Raw genomic sequence first — 21,336 nt, 5'->3', positions numbered from 1 at the left:
TTTGCGATAACGCCTATTTCCAGGTTACAGGCTAATTTGCCAAATTATCGCCCAGCTATTTGCCGCTTTTATAAAACCGAATTAAAGCCTATTGGCGCAATTTAAACGTAAACAGGGGTAATAGATGGCCTTAACAAAGGGTGAACAACCTAAACATAGGGTGAACAGCCTAAATATAGGGTAAATAGCTTAAATATAGGGTAAGCAGCCTAAATATAGGGTGAACAGCCTAAATATAGGATGAGCAATTTAAGTATAAGGGCCTAACGATTGGAATTGCCATGGACCATAATTATTACGTAATAATTATAAAACCCTCGTTAAATTACGTTTTTAACCCATATTACAAATTTAATAATATATAACTTTTAATTTAATTGGTTATATTACCGCTGCTAAAAAACTATTTGGTGCTATTAATAACGAACAATGTAATTTTGAATTTTAAAAATGGTATGGGGTTTAAAAACGTAATTAAAACGGTAAAGGAGGGATTTGGTTGGAAATATAGGGAGCAACGACAACCGTTTTTGGACGCAAAACAATTCGTTTTCAAACATCTAGGATCCCAAATCCAGCGATTTTGCTCTCGTACCAAAATAGTGAGGGCCGAGCTAGTACTCAAGTGGGTGACCATTGGGGAATCCTCGGTGTTGTATGTTTTGACTTTTATTACCTGTATCGGTGTATTGTTTTGCACGCCGCCGCAATCGACTTTACACCGACGACGGAGGTTGTTTGCCTTTTTCGGATTGCGCACCAATATATCGATGGCCATGGCTATGGTTATGGGTTGTGGAAGTTTCAATGCCACCAGAGGAAAGGCGCCTGCAGCCCGCCTCTTTTCCTTTTGAGAAGTGGCCCGCCAACTTTATATCTTCTTTTTTTCGTGGCCGACGTAACTTTAACTCTTTTAACGGCGTTGGAATGTTAACCTAATTCCCGATTATAGTATGTGCGTAGAGTTGGCGAGTGCTTTCTGCACAACCACCCTGTGTAATATAATATGAATCACACATTTTTGATACGTATATATAATATTTTGGAGCAGGGAACACGATGTTCTGCCATAGTTACACCACAAACTGCTCTATACTTAATTTAAAGTTTACAGGGAAAATGGTACCCCGGTATAGTTCTTACTCGGGCGCTATATACTCCTGCAAACCATGCCTAATCTCCCTTGCACAGGTCGCCCTTTGACTTCCAGATCTCAATCTCTAAATCTGGCTGGAATCCCGTATATAGAGTTTCCTTGTAGGCAGTTTAGTACCATGCCATAAAACTAGGTCGATTGGCGTGTGCGCAACTTACCGGGTCCGCGTTGACGCTGGCAGTAAAGGCAGCCGCCTTATCCGAGATGAGGTTCTTGGGCAACCCCACAGCCTCGACCATGAGCTGCACCTCACATGTCCTCTCAAGACACGTGAATAGGTAAGCAGCTTCATCGGCGGTGCCTCCAGTAGTCAATAGGCCGTGGTTCTGTAGAAAGACGACCCGGTTCTTGTCGGCCAACGCCTGCGCTATCCTTCTGGCCTCCTCGTCACCCAGAACCACACCGCCAAAGTCGCGAAATACGGCCTGCGTGCCGTAAAAGTTGCATGAGTCTTGGTTGATGATTTCAACTGGCCTACCAAACGCCGACCACGCCTTGCCGGCCGGCGAGTGTATGTGGCATGCGGCGTGGATGTCCGGCCGGGCGTGGTGGATGGCGCTGTGAATAACGAAGCCGGCGGTGTTGAGGGCGACCTTGTTGCCTCCGATGACCTGCCCGTTCTCGTCAATGTGTACCATGACGCTGGCCTTGAGCATGCCACAGTGCTTGCCCATTGGGTTGATCCAGAAGGTGTCGGGGTAGACGGGGTCACGCACAGAGATGTGTCCGCTCGTGCCCTCGGTGAAGCCTTTGCGCGCAAAGACGCGAAATGCCCCTGCCATGTGCTCCAGCTGCCACTGCCGCTTTTTGTACAAGTCCTTGATCACCGGGATGTCAGCGAACGGATAGCCACCTGTGGCGACAGCGCCGACTGCACTTGAAGATGGCTCGGTAACGGGCGAAGGCTCAACCTTCAGCTCAAGTGACGATGCTGTTGGCGTTGTTGTTGTTGCCGACATGATAACTGGTTGTTTGTCGGGAGAAAGGTGAAGGGTTGGAGGAAAATCTGGCTATTATTGCCATTTGCAGTGTGTGTTGCTACGTGCTAAGCTGTGCTACATGAAGCAGCAAATCGCTTTTGTTTTGCTGCGACAGTGGTCGAAGACAAATAGACAGTCTTTCGAGACTTACTTCGCATGGCGGTCTGTCGGATCAATGCTAATAATTATCGGATAGGATGACAAGAAGTACCTTGTTTGGCATTGACTCCACGACCGGCTTCAACCAATCGCCGATTGCCGCTGCCGACTTCCTATTGCAAGGCTTGCCACCTTTTGGACCCCATGGGTCAGCGACACCGCTAAGCCCGATGCTGCGTTGACTTACAGTATCGGTTTTCTCTCAAGCTTCTACCGGTATATACAAGACTGTCCTGGGATTATGCCACTAGTTTTTACCCAGTACAGCAAATCTCAACCATGGATGATGAAATCTGATGTAAGATAAGATAGAAGTTGCTCCAGACAGTAGTAGCTTGCGCAGAGGAAAAGCCCAGACCATGTGGAGTGTACCCAAATCGTTCAACATGTCACGGAGGGCGTTTGGGGATCACCAGCACATGGAAAAGAAAACGCGCAGTCAGTGATAATATAAGGAGTCTGCTTTTGACAAGTTTATGCTTGGGCTCATATGAAATGGCTAGAAGCGAGTTCTTGTAAATTAACCTGACGTCCAAGACACGTCGTGCTGTCGGCAATCTACCAACCAAAAATAGAACAAGACTAGGCTTTGAGATTTAGATAGACAAACATGGGGCCTAAAGAATATCAATCCAGTCACTTCTCTGCGACTACATGCAAAAACTGTGCATTGCTTCCCATCAATGACTAAGACCCTTGGCACGGGCACGATCGACATCCTGATAGTAGCGGGGAGCAGTCCATTCGCGGAGGCGGCGGCCGTAGCGGATCATAACGAAGCAGCTGGCGTTCCAAAGGAGGCCAATGCCGCCTACAATACAGTACACCGCCAGGTAGCCGTTGTGGTTAAGCCATGGAGTGATGCCATAGTTGATGGCGAAGGACAGGGTGTTGCGGATAAGTACGCAAGTGGTGACCAGCTGGCTCGACAGCTCAGGATAGCTGGACATGGCGTAGCCCAGCGCCCCAGGGATGCAGAAAGAGGCGGTGATGGCAAGGGCAAATTGGGTGATGGCCAGCGCGAACCAGTGTAGGTGGTACGTGACGCCCACGCCGTACAGGATCATAGCAAAGGGTACTAGTACGACGCCCGCGGCGAACAGGTACAGGATGTTCTCCGACTCGGCAACACCACCATTGCGCCGCGCCAGCCGCACCGTCAGTATCTGGCCTACCTTTCCGGCGTATAGACCGCCGATGATGGAACCGAGCACTCCACCCGCGTAAGCCCCGGCGACGCCGGCCGTGCTAAATCCATACCTGGTCGTATAGATGGTGCCGATGGTGGCATTCTGCACGCCCTGCCACACCAGACTGTTGGCCCCGTACATAAAACCGGCATAGACGACTGCAGGATACGTAAAGCCGACAAAAGGTGCCCAGAAAACATCCCAAAATCGCATCGGCCGCTTTTTATCCCTGAGGTTGAGCTTCTCCCAAAAGCTTTTGCGCGGCCAGGCGAGCTCGCCGAACTCGCTGTCCCTAGGTTTGACAGTAGCAGCGGCGGGAGAATCAACTGACTTCTTTTTGGTTGGGGTGGCGGGACTGGAGACATCGGTAGCAGCGGTTTGGCTGTCCGAACCAATGGGGTCCGAGGACCTGACGTGAGGCGCTACGTGGGGGCTATGGGTATGCTGCCGGTCATAGTTGGTTTCCTCCATCAGCAGGAAGCAGTAGACAAAGCCCATTGCGTTCCAAATCGAACACCACCAGAGTGTCCATTTCCAACCCATGCCGACGTTAATGAATCCCGACAGCATAGGAGCCAGCTTGCCGGACATGGCCAGGGACCACCCATACCAGGCCATGTAAGTAGGGCGCTCGTGGGCGAACCACAAGTCCGCGACAGACACCTCGGCCAACGACTCAACAGGCGAGCCAAAAAAGCCCAGGATGATGCGGTTGGCCAGGTAGGTACCCGAGGTGGTGCACATGGGCGCGGTCGCGAGTATGATGACGTTGGCGAGCAGCGAGAAGAGGTATACGGGCCGCTTGCCCCACTGCAGGGCGACTGCCTGCCAGAAGATGCAGCCCCAGCCGTAGAAAAGGAACATGATGCCGGTGCCGTTGTTGATGTCAGTAAGCGTGAGGCCCGTATCGGCGCGGATGGGCGTCACGATAGAGTAGACTGCGCTTGATGGGATAGCAATGACGATGGTATAGATGACAATGCAGCTCGTCGCCAGAATCTTGCGCCGTCGGTTCCAGTTGAGCGGGTCCTCGGGATCCTCTGACGGCGCTGGCACGAGGATAAAATCGTTCTGACCAGCGCCAGTAGCGTGTTTGGAGTCAACATGGCCGGTGCTGTCGAGCAGCCGGACGGTGCCCGGGGGCAGCAGCTCCCCGTTGTCGGTAAGCCAGGTGGGCTCGATATCGGCCAGGTTCTTCTCTTCAGCCATGATTTTATGTTGGACAAGCGGGCAACGGATGGGAGAAGTGCAAAAGGTTTGGACATCATCAAGTAGATGCATCCATTGCGTAGACTTTTGTAGTGACGTCGTAAATGTCTATTCTAGCCGCCAATGGCCGGCCGCATAATATGAGCTCGTGTGTGGCTTGCTTGCGACGTGCACTTCGCTCATGCACTCCTCTCGTATCTCCGGCTATCTGTGGGGTAAAGCGGAAAATCGGGGCGAGCGGGCTCCTTATCGGAGGCCCCGATGGCCGTAGAACGTTGTGGTGTGCAATCTTTTCTTTCCAATAACATGGTTCCAAAAAAAAAGAAAAACGAGATAACATTAAACTATGTTCGGCTTTTTTTCGAAGTTGAATTGTGATGTGGAACGTGGTATCGGGACGCTAAGATACGGCTGGCCCGGGCTAGGGTGGTTGTATGGCTAGGTTCAATAACCGGTTAAGGGTTGGCGTCGTAGTCGATGTGGAACTCACTCTTTGAACCCCCTTGGAGAATAGGGAACAAAGAGCGACGGCTTCGGTCTCCCGTGCCGTCCCTAAGTCTAAAGCCTGTCCTGACTGACCCTTGCGGATGGGTGACCCAGGCACCCAGTCATCATAATAGCGACAGTGCTGCAAGCCAGAACCCCCGAGAGTTGTAGTCTATCACTGAATTAGCTATATTCTACCCCTAGACTTTGTTAGTTGGGAGCAAGCGATGTCGACCTTGATCATGCCGTCGTATGGATTGTAGCGAGCGGGCCAATTGACCGCCAAATGCGGATTTTGGACCAAAGACTCGGGTCTGATTATGGGTCAGTATATGGCAGAGACAGGTGGGCCTAACGGAAAAAACCACTACATTTTGTAAAGCAATATACAGTATGCAATTGCCGTATTAACTGCTAGGCTCTCCCTATGGCGCGCTCAATTTTAACCAAAGCAGCCAACACCTTCTCGTCATGGAATCGCCTGCCAACAATTTGCAGGCTCACGGGGGCGTTGGCGAATGTCTCGGGAGTGTACATATCGTAGACAAACTTGTCCTGCGCGTTCTTAGGGGTATAATCCGTATCCTTGATGTCCTTGACCGGGTCGACGGTGGTAACAGGAAAGACAACAGCAGGGTAGTCCACGAGGTTCCAGTGCGACGTGTAGCCCCAATATCTCGACTGGTCGTGGGGCGTGGCTGCTCCAAAGTTGGGCGGGCAGAGGATAACGTCCACCTCGTCATCCTCATCCTTGCCAGTGGCCGACCACGCCTGTGCGTACATGGCGCGGTAGTTGTCGCGTTCAAGGCACAACTGCGTGGCTGGCAGTTAGCACAGGTCAAAAGTATCAAGCACTTGGAATGGAATGGAATCGCGTACCTTCCACAGTTCATGCTGCGTCAAGCTCCTGACCGTAGGCTGCTCATGAATTATGAACTTTGTCAGGGGCAATATCGGCTCACCACCTCTATTCAGCAAGTCCATGACCTCCCTTCCACCATCCGGCCAATATAGCGCCGACAAAATATCCCAGGCCCTTTGATGGTCTAGACTCTCACAGTCCCAGTCAACGACTTCCATACCAGCCTGACGACACGCATCCGCCACTTGTCGTAGTGCTCTCATCATGGGCGGGTGGGGTCGCACGACTCCGTCCCACCACTGCACTGCCACCTTAAGCCTCTTGCCCTTTGTGAACTTGTCGTATGGCCTCCAGGGCATCTCAACGACGGACGGATCGCTACGCCAGGGCTTCGCTGCCAGCGCGACGCGCATGAATAAATCGAGCGCATTACGATCAGCGGCTAGCGGACCGGGTGAGGCGCCCATGGTCTCTTTGCCGGCGGCTGGCGCCATCAACCCTCGGGCAGAGAGGCGCTTCCATGTCGCCTTGAAACCGTACAGGCCCACGTGTGCAGCAGGCAGCCGGATACTGCCGCCAATGTCGCCGCCAATACCCAAAATGCTGCCTCGCATGCCGATCAGCGCCGATTCTCCGCCAGTGCTGCCGCCCGGACTCAGATTCCTGTTATATGGGTTCACCGTCCGTCCGTATAAGGGATTGTCGGTCTCCAGATGCATGATGGCCTGTGGCTGGTTCGTCCTGGCGTAAAAAACGCACCCTTCCTCCCACAGGCAGTCGTAGAGCAGATTGGATCCATGCTCCTTGCCGATCCACGCAACGAAGGAGGAATTGGATGTCACGTTGGAACCGACCATTCCTTGGTGCTCCTTTGTCGATATTGGCAGACCAAAGAGCATGCCTTTTGGCTCGGGCAACGAGTCGAGGTACTTGGCTCGCTCGATGGCTTGATCCCAGAGCAGCTCTGTCAGACAATTGGTCGCCGCGTGTGCGATTGCTGCTCTGCGGAGAAATGCACGTGTGACCTCCTCCACGGAGACTTTGCGGCTTTGCATCACTGCAAGGAGGTCGGTGATGTTGTACCCCTCTGTTATTTCGATTTCTCGAGCTGTCAAGATTCTTCCCGGCAAGTCTAGGGTGTTGATAGGCATGCTGGCTTCAGCTGGGACACCCTCAAGGGTAGGTTGCACCTTTGCGAGGGAGGCATCGCGATGTGCTTGGACCCTGGCCACCTCGTCTTGCCATGTCTCTGGCAATGAAGCGTCGCCCATCTTTATGGTTTTGCTCAGGTGATGATTAAGATGGGGGACAATGTCAGATGAGTCTATTTGTTGATTATAGGACGAGCTTTGAAATTTGCCGTCCGTCAGTCAGAACTTTTAGACAGCCATGACTTACTCGCCGCCTTTGGGAGCAGGACAAGCTGAGCTCAGGGTCTTCGATGATAGTGGCCCAGACTGCGCGTGGGGCCGAGAGCGTCCGAAAGAGGAATCCATGAGCGAGCGTCGGCAGCACCTTTTACCACTCGTAGGTCTCCGCCTGTGACCCACAACCCTCGGTATCCTAGTGTATATCTCTGGGCTTATCACCCTCGCGCAACTGCCCTGCAATTGTCCGCGCTGCTTATCAGTTGCTCAGTAGCGTATCTGCTTCCAGTCCGGCGCAACACACCCAGCGCAATCGGATGATAGGATATTCAGTTCTTCACTGTCTGTCGGTCGGTTTCTGGTCGTATTTAGAACTGGTGAGTTTAGCTGAGCATAAGTATAGAGCCAAGCCTCTCAACAACCATCCTCCAATGGCTAGTCATTCGAGGATTTGTCAAAGGCCCAGCCTCCCATACCCGAGCAAGAACTTCGCTGCCTGTCCTCGCCGATGCAATACCGTAGAATTCGACTTGTCTGTACCACTTTTTGAAACCATCTTGCAGCTCGCGATCGAAAACTTCACTGCCTGCGATGAAAGCAGGCCAATACAGTGGTGCCGCTAGAATCGACGTCTGCGATTTGAGCTGCTCGATGGCCCCGATGCTATCGAGTACGAGCTTAACGTGAGGTCTCAGGTAGCTGAACCGAATCAATGGGATGTGCTGCGCAAAGTATATGATGAGCGCGTTGTGGAACGCAAGCGTCGTCTTGCGGATGATCTCCGAACTGGCCTTGTTGCCGCTCACCAGATGGTCGAGAGAGCAGGGCTCCGCGTCCCAGTCAACAATATCACTCTCTAAAGCATTGCATTGCGCCTTCAGATGAGTAGGAACGGAAGAAGATCGCGCCTCGTCTCGTGCGCTGATCACCTGATTGATCAGGTTGGTGGCCTGTTCCAGCAGGACTAGTAGACTCTGTGGAACTCCATAGATGCATTCGTATGTGTTCATGCTCATTGGAACGCCAGGCGCAGTGGGGTGAGAAGGTTTCTGCTCCTTTGGCGCGTCGATCAAGGTCATGATGTCTGACGGGCTGGGGGACGGGAAAGCGGCCTCGCCAGGATCAGCACTGGAGAGGCCGGGCTGATCCTGAACGGAGCTGGACGAGAAAGTTTTCAAGCCTTGAAAGGTCGTGCTCTCGTAGATGACGCGAAGGTAAAAGTATATCCTCTGCAAAGATCGGGCCTTGGGCGAGTAATTGGATTTCCAGCCTGTGACATACTTCAAGAATCGCAAGGTGCCGTCCAGATGGATGCCACACGTGGTGTTATCTCCCGACATGACATTTATGGTGATCATGGACAACATGGTTGCTAACAATTCTTTGTACTTTGGGGGACTAGCGGCGGTTGCGTTGCCCTCCACCGCGTCCTTGAGCAGCTTGATCGCCCTGCTCTGGAATATGATAGCATGGTTGGACCACCCACCTGCTTCCTCTTCGCTTTTCTTGGACCTGCTCTCATTACACAAATAGAACGCGCTAATGGACAACAGTGTGTTTCGCAACGCGTCTCGGGTCGTGGAACTGCTTCCTTGGACCGTCAGTTGGCCGACGCTTTGCAAAACCCGTGGCAAGTGTATCGTCTTGTCGTGGTCGGTATCAAACTCGAATGCCACAGAGCCACCGCGTCTGATCTCATCTTGTTCTTCCCAGCTCGGCGGAGAGACCTCCTCTTGCTCGCCTGAGCCTTTATCAGAGGTCTGTTGATCGACACTTGGACTGCTCTGGGCCGGTACCCCAGGAAGTGACGGACTAGGCTGTGCGAGCAGACCCCAACGCAGGACAGTATGTGAATTATCCGTGACCCGTGGCTCCGGCTCGTTCAGAATAACAGGTGCCGAAAGGTTATTTTCACACGGGCCTCGCTCAGGTGCGGGAACGACAATACATTTTTCGTCGCGATCAGCGGTTCTCTTAAACACTCCAAAGTTCGACAGCAAAAGTGAGTTCACTGTCTCACATGGGACTAGTGACTGGGTGTCTGCGAAGGCGTCGATGAGTCGCAAGATTTCATCCACTTCAGAAAGCTCAACAGGAGTCGGACCAGGGTCTAAAGGCAGTAAATGCACATCAGCAATTTGGTCAATCTGGTATAGCAGATACACGACACGGGTGGGACACACCAAAAGCGCTACGGTTTCTCTGTGATTTGGGACGGACCTCCCGAGCCGATGGCGGCTTGTACACTTCCTCATCACACAATCAATACCGGGGTCCATCCATCGCAGCCTCGCCCCATATCCTTCACAATCAAGCTGCTTGGCGACGCACTGGCGGCATACGGGCTTGTGCTCGTCACACTTGACCTTGCGCCGACGGCATGTCCAACAGCGCGTGGACGTCTTGACCCTCTTGTTGGGTTTCGCGACGTCAGCCGAAGACGTCATGGCATTATCATCTGTCAGCCAATCGCGGCTACTGCCCGTAATCTTCCCTCTGCAAAATTCCTCGTGGGAAGTGTGGCAAACAAGACCGAGCTACTTTTGTTCATGAAGGGAAATCGAGAGCGGTAGTGGGGAAAGGTCACCGACTTGATGGAAAGCTGTTGAGTTCCCTGTTGTCTCTGTATCCGTCCCGACTTGCGGAGAAGACCCAGTTGGGGATCAATCTTCTAGTCCAGGATTGGTTGAAGATAAGGGTGAGGAGTGATTGGCTTCTTTCTGGAACATTTGGGGCTCGGCTAGATACCCGAGCTTGACTTATCAGAGGCACCCTGGCACGTCGGCGGGAAATCTTTGGATAGCAGCTTTGTTTATTCAGCATTGCCTCGATGGCAATAACTCAACTACAACTTGGCAATCCCAACTCCATGAGATGCCACAACCCCCAGTCTGTCCCTCAACTCTCGTAGCCCCTACCAGGACCGAAGTCCTACTTAGCTCACGCTCTAGAATACGTATAACCATTTTCAAGTCATTTTGACTGTCACAAGCCAATCCCGCACAGCACTGGACGGCTAAAGAGCAAAAACTGGTGCCGTGAGCAATAGCCTTGAAATCGTCCGTCCCTGTGCCCGTGCGAACGCCACCGTCAAGTATGATGGGAATTTGGCCCCTGACCTCGTCCAGGATCTTGGGGAGTGTTTCACTGGTCGAGTATGCCGCGCTGAGCTGCCGGCCAATGTGGTTCGAGACGATTGCATCCGCACCGTACTTTACAGGCAGGGCAGCTTCTTCACCAGTTACGATACCTTTAAGAACAACGCGCATCATGTTGCTCTCGCACAAAAACCTTTTCTTGCTGGACCAGGTTTGACTCGAGCTGTTCATGTTTGCTCCTGACTTTGCCAGCAGTTCTTTGGCCTCGGCCACTGTCCGGATGCTCATCAGTTGTCGATTGACGCTAGAGAGCTTTGCCGAAGCTGCCGCCACTCATCACTCGTAAAACATCCTCTGGCGACGTCGTTAATTAAAAAAAAAACAGCTTTATATTAAGCCCTAAATTGGCAGCTGCTTGGGTTACGGCCAGCTTTGCATTTGCGTCTATTGACCTTTGCGTCGCGTTCGGTGCCAAAACGATTGGCAAAAATAATTTACGTTTAAAAAAAATCGTTAATATATTTACGCTCGAAATATCGACGAAATTTCGGGGGCGAATATATAATTTAACAAAATTTTGTTAATCCAATTTTAATTGATGGAAAATTTCGAAATTCACCTGAAAAATATTGTAACGTTTTTGTGCAAAATTTTATTTTAATAAAAACCTAAAATATAAAAATGGTAAATATATTTTGGAAATTTCGATTGGGCAAACGTTCCAACCTCCGCTGTAATTAAAGGATTTTTAAAAAACGGTAACTTAAAACACGTTTTAATATTGTTTATATTTTATATATTTTTATTATTATTTGAAACGGTGTTATATTTTAATATTTACGTAAATTCTATGGTTAGGTAATTTAAAATTAAATATAAAGATACAATAATACCGATTATAAAAACCTTTTATAATACCAAATATTAAAAACGTGTTTATTACGTTTATTATTTAATTGCCGTTATGGCAAGCAAAAATTGCCATTACCGGCCTTCGTTACGATCTGCTAAACCAACGTTTAAAAATCAAATTTATTTTTTCAAGAAAAAAGTGTAACGGTAATAATTAGCCGGAAAATAACCCCCCAAAAAAGAAAATAGAAAACCCCCAAACAATATTGGAAATCCAACAGTTGTTTAACGCTGCCTAAAGCAAGCATTATAACTGTCTGTGTATAATTATATGTATTTGCGTATGCATTACTTATCGATAATAGACAGGGGGGTAGGTCCCTATAAAAGGGCCTATCTTCGTTGTACAACCCTACTTTGTAACCTTTACCACTTTAATTAACAGAATAGGGAGTAATTAATACAATTGCTTCGTTGTTTCACAGGCCCGTTAATTGGGGCTATGGGTACCCTATCCTTTACCAACAGAAAGAAAAAAATGATTTTATCAATTTATTCTTACCCAGCTAGGTTTTTATTATCGTTTGCCTAACCATTTAAATTATTAATCACAATTTACATTAATTTCATTTGCATGTTAATTCTGCAATACAGGCTAATTAAATATCGATTTTATGGCTTAATTCACTTTCGTTTACTTTTAATTATGTTTTAATTTACTCAAAATATAAAAAAACAAGGGGAAAATATATAATGTTTGATTAAATAAATATAATTATGTATCCCGGACTTACCACGTGGACCATTTTAACGCATACCTTGGCATAATAAATACACATGCAAAATACATTAATTTTTATTAAATCTTTATGCAATATTATCACGAAACTTAATATTATATTTTTCTTTTTGTTGCCGCCATGGTAAATGAAGATATTTGTTGCTCCGACCTGCTTATTGTAATGTGGTTATACCAACGCGATTCCGTGTCCAAACCGCATCTCCGAATTGGGAAACGCGAAGCGACATGACGCACACTAACTCAGAGCTGTCCTGCTGTTTACACGGGCTCATTGAGCGCTGCAAGTCATGTGACGCCAAAATATATGTATCACAATACGGCACCTGTGTCTGCACGAAGCCCAGCTATATCATTTGTCGTGTAACCAAGTTCCGCAAAATATCGAGCCCGGAGTTGGATTCCCGCTCCAGGCAAATGTCCACTCATCTCTATCTCAGAGAAACTAAAACCCGAAGAAGCAAAAGTAAATGCAGGATATGTTTACCAGCACAAGATGGGGCCTCTGTGTTTGGCTATGAAAACTGGGGGTAACAAGAACAACAACAGCCTCCAGAGAAACTCGGGAATAAATATTTTCGCATTTAACCATTGCATCAACTGTGATAGATAAGCGACGGCTTAAACCGTATACTGGTATTATAATGGAGTCCAAAAAAATACGAGATCAAGGCTTTGCAGGCAATCAATCCATAGAAAGTGATGATATTTGCAGCTTAAAACAGGCCTTGTTCCTTGTGTCGTTACCTTGGATCAACAATAAATATACCATGCTAAGTCTAACACCATTATTAACCTACAGCTTGGAAACAGGACCTACACTCAAGTCTCTGATAACTTCGGCGGCAGCACGCTCACCGCTGCGAACTGCACCCTCCATGTAGCCCTTCCACTCGCCAGCAGTCTCGGTCCCAGCAAAGTGCAAGTTGCCAGCTTGAAGGCGCAAACCGTCACCACCAAGCGTGTCGAGCACGCCAGGAGAAAGTGCAGTGCACGGACAGCCCCAGCCAGCCCACTCGTCATTGTTCCACTCGTAGAGGTTGAGCGATACAAACTGGTCTGCCAGATTGCTCATATCGAAGAGCTTGCTCAGCTGCTTCATTAAGGCAAGCTCCTTCTCGCAGGCTGACAGCTTTGACCAGGCGATACCAGGGTCAGATGCCATGAAGCACGTCAAAATGTGCTTGTCATCCGCCGGGCTTGAAGTGTCTCGGACGACACTGGCAGGGCCGATGAAGGATTGAGCAAGGCCACAAAAGCCCTTTTCGACCCAGAATGGTGTCTTGAACTGCATCATGGCCTTGGTGTAGTAGCCGTAGCTGAGGGACTCGGCCCAGACCCGCTTCACAGGGGACAGAGGAGGGTAAAACAAGATGCTCTGCAGCGCAGGCCCGGGAACGGTGGTGATAACCTTGCGAGCTGAATAGACAATACCACCCTTGGTCTGTACCTTTAATTGCCCACCTACCTCCTCACCGACAATGGCACGGACGGAGTTGTCCAGACGAACAATTCCCTCCGGAAGCGCTGCAGCCATGGATTTAGCGAAAAACTGCGTTCCCTGGCGGACTCGCAGGTGTTGACCGCCGCCTTTGCGGTCGGAGCGCATCTGCAGCAAGCCGCCGCCAGACTTGCAATAGTTGAGAAAATACAAGGCAGAGACGTCCGCAGGGTCCTGCCCCAGCATGGCTCGCGTCCAGACCATAGCCGACGCCAGAGCCGCCTTGCTGGCGCCCCTGGACCTTAGGTAGGCTTCCATGGTCATCGAGTCGAGCTCTGTGTTCTCCGGCTTCCAGGTATCAAGAGCTTGACAGTCGGCCTCACACATGTCTCTGATTTCCTCGACGTTCTTTCTTGAAGCTGTGTCGAACTGTGGACACATACCGTTTTCCCCATTAGCGTTACAGTCTACAATACCATAAGCAGTCGCTCCACTCACATGAGGTAAATCTCCGTATGTAAAGGACGAAACATTGCCATCGAAATCCTCGAGAACGACGTTGCCCTGCGTGTTCTGCTCGATCAGCTCGGCTCCATACCGTTTAGCTATATCGAACATTCTGGTTTGGTTGGTGTCGTTTATCCATGCTGCCCCCAGATCAACAACGCCTTTGCCTCCGGCCAATTCCTGACTCCACGTCTTGCCACCGACTCGATCTCGCGACTCGAGGATAATGCAGGACAGGCCAGCCTTTATCAGCTCGTGTGCGGCAGATAGACCAGCCAGCCCTGCGCCAACAATGACCGCATCGTACCTGTCGCTCGCCCTGGCAACCGACAGTGCCGGCGGTACGATCGAGGCAGGGTCTGGCTGCACAACAACCGCATCAACCTCAAACAGCCAAGAAGCTACAGCCAACGTTGGCACGGGCACCAGGGTGATTGCGGGCCTGTGGCCTTTGAGGAACTTTCGAAGGTGCCGAATGTGCAGGCGTTTGGTGTAATCATAGTTGACAATGTACAGCGTCAGCTTCGCAATGTCTTTTATGCTGGCGCCTGCTGCCACTATTATCTTTCGGAGGTTAAGCAACGCCAGGTGGATCTGTGATTGGTAATCAGCCGGCAATATGCCATCCTTTGTTTCACCGACCTGGCCGGCGAGGTGCAAAAGGCGGCTGCCAGCGGGGGTGATGGTGGCGGGCGCAAAGTAGGCGCCGCTTGTGTTGGACAGGTCTAACGTTTTGACTTTGCCCATTATGATGATATGGTTGAGGTTTGTTGCAACTAAATCGTGCGGCAGCGACGAAATAGAGCTGCGCAAATAACATTAACGAGGAAGACACTGGCTATATTTTCATGAACAGTCAAAATGTCTCTGGTTGCGAGCATCCGAGCGAATATCATGTAGGGATGTATCAGGGCCCACTTGGCTCGCTCTAGTTTTCCCTGGAGCTCTAGCGCTACCCTTTATCAGCCCACTCCACTGTAGCAAAATGTTTCGAACGAACGCTCCCCGCATTTGTGGGCCGCTGCGTCGCTATCTCTTTCCTGATCCATCTCGCCATCATGACCGAAGCTGCATGGTCCAGTTAATAAAACCTGTTGGAGCGCGATCTGTTAAGGGCAGGCCGATGTAGGAGCCAATCGCGCTCAGAAGTAACAAATTACTTCAAGACCTCGTAATTGGTGACGTTACCATGGACTGTGTATTATTGCGGCGGTCCGGGTTTTGAACTTTTGGTTAAATACTAAAAACGCTTTTTTTTGAGGACGTTGCAGACCTAAAAGGACATACGCAAAAATTACCAGGCCAGTTCTTTTGAGCAATTGCCAGACTGTGAGTTTACGGACCATCAACGTCGATTTAACTGCAGCTTCAAGTCAATATGTTTCAAAATTACCGAAATTGGATAATGTCTCGCAATTTGTGGGTAAAAAACTATATCTATGGTTGATGGGTCCCCTCAAACTCGGCGAGGATATTTGAGGTTCATAGGATGCTAGGCAATCTTAACATTCTCTACCTCGAGCTGCCACTATTAATGCCCGAAAGACCCTGCTGCCGCCTCCCTAATTGGATCCTGCCTAGATTCGGGCCTCAGAACGCCGAAAAAATATCGAGGCTGCTTGAAAACATTTTCATCCTGGAGGTCAAGGTCGGGCAAAGACAGGTAACTTATCCTACGGCGATGGTTTGAGCTCGTCATTCTAAACAAGGGAGACCTAATGACGTCAATCATTTGGGAAATTGGAAAAGCCCGTCCAACTGCTATAATCGAAATGCTCTTTGCGACCAGTTTCCTCGAGTGGTTTGCCGAAGAGGCTCCGTGCATTTACGGGGACGTTATACAATACAGCAACCGGAGCTTCCCGGTGTCGGTGTTTAAACAGCCAGTGGGCGTCTGTGGCCCGATCACATCGTGAGTGGTGCGACTAACATGCAACACAATGGGCTAGTGACTGACTGATCGAAACGGCAGGCAAGACGTCCTTCACCGCAAATTTTTACCCAAGGGTGTTATAAACTTTGTAACCGCACTGGATATCACGCTAGCCATTGGCCAGACGCTGTGCGCATTGCATGTGGTTCGACAGATCTCCTTACCGGCTCTACGCATGTGTGAAAGATTCTGATGGAGCGAAACAGTAGCATGGCGAAGAAGATCAGCCTTGAGCTAGAGGGAAATGCACTTTTTATGTTCTTTGAAGATGCGGGTTTGAATATTGCCATCGCTGGTGCTGTTATCCGCAAATTCAAGTCCGCTGGCCAAACGTGCGTCTGCTCCAACCGCATCTTTATGCAGAAGGACATCTACGGTGAATTTATCCGGAAACTCAAGGACGCCGTGGCAAGGTCGGATCTGGCTTCCATATTTCGACGAGTCACGGGCCCCTGGTCCTTGCTGCTGCCGCAGAGGGCCTCGAAGGCTTGATACGGGAAGCGAGAGCAATAGGGGCCAGGTTGAGACAGGTAGGAAGCGCAGGGCAGATCTCAGTGACCAATTCTCCAATAAAGAGCCTGGAGCCTAGGTATAATGATAGGAACCAAAAAAGGCCGCAGCTTCTTCGAGCCAGCGATCCTAACCAATATAAAGGTGGACATGCGCTTTACCACAGAGATCTTTAGCCACGTCGTAGTCATCTTCACATTCGAGAACGACAACGACATCGATATTGCAAATAAGGGTATTTTTATGCTGGCATTGTAAATCTTTACTTTAAAAAATATAATTATTACCCACCTTTTTGTAAAATTTATTTTTAATTTTAATTGTTAATTATAAGGCTGTTCATAGGAATAAAGTAATCGCTGCGATCGGCAAAAATAATATAATAAATTGAAACGGTATGTTTTTACATTATAATTATTTATTTGTAACTATTTACAATCCAGTAAAACTTTATTTAAATCTTTATTACGTGGTTTGAATTTACGTAATTTTACATGTAATTTACCCATTGGTATATCTTCTTATAAATAAAAATAGCTATTGTGTTAAAAATAAGCTTATAAAGTTGCTATTATTAATTATATAAGATTGTTTTTATTTTTTGTTTCCCAAATATAAAATTATAATATAAACCTTTTTTATTAATATAATAATTATATATTTTACAAGTTATTATATAAATATAATCTCTTTTTCCTCATTTTTTCGTAAAGATTATAACCGAACGGCGCGCGTTACGGAATCCTGGAATGTAATATAATTGTTACGACCAGATAGTTGGGCCGGTACCAGAGAGGCCAGGTGGGGTCACACCCCTCCTGACGACACTCGCCCAGAAGAAATACCGACCGGCAAAACAACGATTACCTAAAGGCAAGGCCACGAGATCTCACGTAACCTCACGTAACGGCCAAAGGAATGGATCTTTATAATTTGTAAAATCTTAGTTGAAAATCACAGATTAAATAAATCAAAAGAAATCATATTTGGAACATAGTCTATATAAGTCACGCTTATTACTATATAAATAGATTCGATTTTAAGATTGCTTAGTAGCAATTAAACTTTAATTAACCTCAATACTTACTTGAAAACGATCATAACTTCACCCCCAATCATTAAAAACCCCAATTACCCAATTAAACGCTTAATTGCTTTAACCCACTGTACTTTATTATAAAAACAGGTTACCCCGATACCTTAATCGTAATATTTTAATTGTTTCTGTTTAGTACCTTGCTTTAAAGCATACCGAGTAATACCGCCGAAACAATATCTTCCAACAAAACCACCCCTCAAACCCCCTTTACTACCAACGTTCCGGCCAGCGTTAACGCTTTGCGTCAAATGGTCGCGACGCTTTAAGCCGAAAATCGACAATTCCAAAAACGAATAACCGAATAAGTTAATCGAGCTAATAGGAATTATATCAAATATTTTTTACTATTATTATACGATAGTATTATAGGTATTTTGCAAGGATTTTTTACGGGAATCCGGGCATACCTTTACTTTAACGAAAATAATTTTGATAGCGATGCAGATAAGGTTACTTACGTAACCTCGTTTTTGAAAGGCGACGCGCTCGCCTGGTTTAAGCCAATTTTGCGAAATTATTTGGACTATAATGAGGAAGAAAACCGTAAGGTTAAGACCAACCGCATTTTCGACGATTATAATAATTTCGAAAAATGCCTTAGGGGAGTATTCGGCAATCCAAACGAAAAACGTACGGTTAAGCGTAAGCTGGTGCGCCTTACCCAAACTAAGTCGGCATCCAAATATACCAGTAAATTTCGATAAATTACCGCCAAGTTACTATGGGGTAAGGAGGCCCTAATGGCACGTTTTTATACGGGATTTAAAAAAAAGGTTAAAAACGAGCTGGTTAAAAAAAAACGACCCGATATATTAATAGAGTATATGGAGCTAGCGGTTAAGATCGATAACCGATTATACGAGCGAAAATTGGAACGACGCGAAGGACGTAGCGTATGGGGCCCAGCCTTGCGATAAGCCAATATAGGACGCAAATACTAATACCCTAAGCCGTTTCGCTAACACAGTACCGCGTACGGCACATATAGCGGACCTATGGACCTAAACGCAATTTAATACCGATAGCCTCGCAAAAACCCCAAAAGTAGCAAATATTTTAAATGCAATAAACCAGGATATATCGCGCGAAACTGTCCCGAAGCCCATAACGGCACTTTAGGATTTGCCACGGATTTCAAGGGCAAAGCCGAAAAACTACGAAGATTTAATGCCACCAACCATAACCAGATACAATTTAACCAATATAGCATAATAAGCTGGACCACCTGTTATAACGACAATTGTATGACCCACAATAATTCCAAAATCGACGTAAGCTGGTACCCGTAAAAACCCCGAGGTATTCGAACCCTAGCGGTAGGAAATCGAATACCTATTGGGACAAAGTAACCAATTAATTTATACCGACAAAACGCCAAATTACCCGAGTTTATAAATTCGGACGCCTTAAGAAAATCGGATGCGGAACCATTGGGATAGACCTACCGTATTAGAATAATAAATTAACCATTAACCGAAAAATCAAATAACGATATTGGAAAAGGTTCCAGCGATGAAGAAGACGTGACCCCAAATATGTATAATGTAGCAGGGGCCAACGACCCGTACAAATACGAAAAGAAATAAATCGATTTATACCGAAACGACCAATTAGTGCAGTTTCCAGGCTATATTTTAGTCCAACAGAAACGGGATTTTACAGGATATGTAATACCGATATTTGGAAACCACCCCAAATTAAGCACCGTATACCCGGAATATACCCACGTTTTTTGGGCAGAATGCTTTAAAGATAACTGCGGAATCCATTTGAGCAAAAAAATCTACCACAACTTCTTCCCACAACGACGATTAGTAACCGGAATCCACGAAATTTATACAATTCAAAAATTGCCCAGTTGGGAAATCAAAATTAGACTCCGAAAAAAACCAGCGGTCATTTTTACACCTAGCGACGAATACCCCATAACGTGCTGCCACCAGCCCAATTTCCCATAGTACGAATATATTCGCAGTATATATAAAATCCATATACTAACCAAAGCCTAAAATTGGCATGTACGAAAATAACGATACCAGGTACCTGCACCCTTGATTAAGGTCGTATGGAACCCGCAAATAAAAAACAAATAGGCACCTACGAACGTACGCAGGATACCAACGCCAGCAAAACACCCACTTAACCAGGTCAAAATAAAAAGTAACCACGCGCCCCGAAATAAAAAAACCAAGGACCCACAGCGCGAATCCAGCAAATTAAAAAACTAGGACAGCCAAACGGTATAGGGTACCGGACGGCGAAAAAAGGAACGGAAACAAAAACCCTGAACGTTACGCAAAATGCGGTAATAAAATACGAACATATATTCCTCAATATACGATTCGATAGCAAACCCATACGAACATTTTTCGATAGCGGAATATAAAATAATTATATATCCCCAAAGATCGTAAAGAAACGACGGATACTTTGGCAATAAAAAAAAAAACCATACCAATTGTAAACCGTGGAAAGAGAGGCAATTTCATACGGGAACGGTACTATCGAAACAAAAACCGTATATTTTTGGATGGAAAACTACGGACGAAAGGAACGAATCATCTTGGACATTACGGAAATAAGGGATAAGGATATAATCTTAAAAATCCCCTGGCTTAGGAAAAACAACCCCCGGATAAATTGGATAATAGGCCAAATCCAATAAAAAAAACACCTAGTTACTAAACGACCTCCTACTTGGAAAAGTTTACACAAAAAACGTAGGGCACGGATAGACCGACCAAAACAAATGGCGTACCTACAAAAAGGACGACTAACCCCGGAGCCAATATCGGAAAAAAAGCGATTATCCACAAACCAAAACCGATCCAATTACATAACACCAAAACAAAAACAAACCAACAATATACCAGACGAGTACCGAATATACGAACGACTATTTAGCCCAGAGCTCGAAACGGGATTGCCGGAATATAGTCCATTCGACCACGAAATACCATTAAAGGAGGGAATATAACCCAAATTTTACAAAATATACGGTTTAAACCCCACACAGATGGAAGCACTCGACCAATATTTAGAGGAAAACCTTAGAAAAGGATATATCAGACCATCGACAGCGTTAGCAGGATACCCTATCCTTTTCGTACCAAAAAAAAACGGAAAATTACGATTATACGTGGATTACAAACAATTAAACGACATTACCATAAAAAATTGCTACCCATTCCTATTGATAGGAGAATTCCGAAACATACTTTACTAAGTATAATGGTTTATAATATTAAACTTTAAAAGAATATACAATTTAATCCGTATAAAGGAAGGCGAAAAGTGGAAAATAGCATTTCGTATTAGGCGTGGATATTTCGAATAGTTATATAAAATAAGGGTTACTAGTTTATCAGGATACCACCTGTTGTTTTGAGATATATATTCAAGTTTTTAGAAAGCTTCAGTATAATGGACAATTAATTTCCAATCGCGATAATGGAATTTAAATCTGTTTTCGCCTTGGTTATATTTTCTATATTCGCTTTTGCGCAGGTTACCAAATTCTCTATACTTACCAACCCGAATTTCTGGTATTTCGATAAACCGTGCCGGATATAAATAAAACATATGATTTTTTACGGAGAAATAGGGAAATGGTGTTGGGTAATATATAAATCGCAATGACGAGTAGGAAGTTCAAAATCACCATGGACGGATATATTTGCACAATCGA

General features: G+C 47.0%; 6 protein-coding genes across 6 annotated transcripts; 2 read left to right on the top strand and 4 right to left on the bottom strand.

Moving 5' to 3' along the window:
* Positions 1–455: 455 nt before the first annotated feature.
* On the top strand, positions 456–854 carry PgNI_06711 (uncharacterized protein; the record flags this gene model as incomplete). The annotated part of the gene is made up of 1 exon (XM_031126731.1): positions 456–854. The coding sequence occupies one exon, from the start codon at positions 456–458 to the stop codon at positions 852–854; it is 399 nt and encodes a 132-aa protein (XP_030983152.1).
* Positions 855–1,173: 319 nt separating this feature from the next.
* On the bottom strand, positions 1,174–2,115 carry PgNI_06710 (uncharacterized protein; the record flags this gene model as incomplete). Its single annotated transcript, XM_031126730.1, has 2 exons — positions 1,174–1,254; positions 1,315–2,115. 2 exons carry the CDS (start codon positions 2,113–2,115, stop codon positions 1,174–1,176), a joined length of 882 nt encoding a protein of 293 aa, XP_030983153.1.
* An 860-nt stretch (positions 2,116–2,975) lies between these two features.
* PgNI_06709 (uncharacterized protein) lies at positions 2,976–7,313 on the bottom strand (the record flags this gene model as incomplete). The annotated part of the gene is made up of 3 exons (XM_031126729.1): positions 2,976–4,679; positions 5,628–5,993; positions 6,060–7,313. The coding sequence occupies 3 exons, from the start codon at positions 7,311–7,313 to the stop codon at positions 2,976–2,978; spliced, it is 3,324 nt and encodes a 1,107-aa protein (XP_030982395.1).
* A 3,081-nt stretch (positions 7,314–10,394) lies between these two features.
* Positions 10,395–10,738, bottom strand: PgNI_06707 (uncharacterized protein; the record flags this gene model as incomplete). The annotated part of the gene is made up of 2 exons (XM_031126728.1): positions 10,395–10,417; positions 10,441–10,738. 2 exons carry the CDS (start codon positions 10,736–10,738, stop codon positions 10,395–10,397), a joined length of 321 nt encoding a protein of 106 aa, XP_030982389.1.
* Positions 10,739–12,954: 2,216 nt separating this feature from the next.
* PgNI_06706 (uncharacterized protein) lies at positions 12,955–14,853 on the bottom strand (the record flags this gene model as incomplete). Its single annotated transcript, XM_031126727.1, has 2 exons — positions 12,955–14,028; positions 14,098–14,853. The coding sequence occupies 2 exons, from the start codon at positions 14,851–14,853 to the stop codon at positions 12,955–12,957; spliced, it is 1,830 nt and encodes a 609-aa protein (XP_030982388.1).
* Positions 14,854–15,824: 971 nt separating this feature from the next.
* Positions 15,825–16,022, top strand: PgNI_06705 (uncharacterized protein; the record flags this gene model as incomplete). The annotated part of the gene is made up of 1 exon (XM_031126726.1): positions 15,825–16,022. The coding sequence occupies one exon, from the start codon at positions 15,825–15,827 to the stop codon at positions 16,020–16,022; it is 198 nt and encodes a 65-aa protein (XP_030982391.1).
* Positions 16,023–21,336: the final 5,314 nt, after the last annotated feature.

Source organism: Pyricularia grisea, chromosome I (genome assembly GCF_004355905.1).
Source record: "Pyricularia grisea strain NI907 chromosome I, whole genome shotgun sequence".
NCBI classification, from domain to species: Eukaryota; Fungi; Ascomycota; class Sordariomycetes; order Magnaporthales; family Pyriculariaceae; genus Pyricularia; species Pyricularia grisea.
Note: the sequence above shows the minus strand (reverse complement) of the source record. Positions and strands in the feature narration are given on the sequence as shown.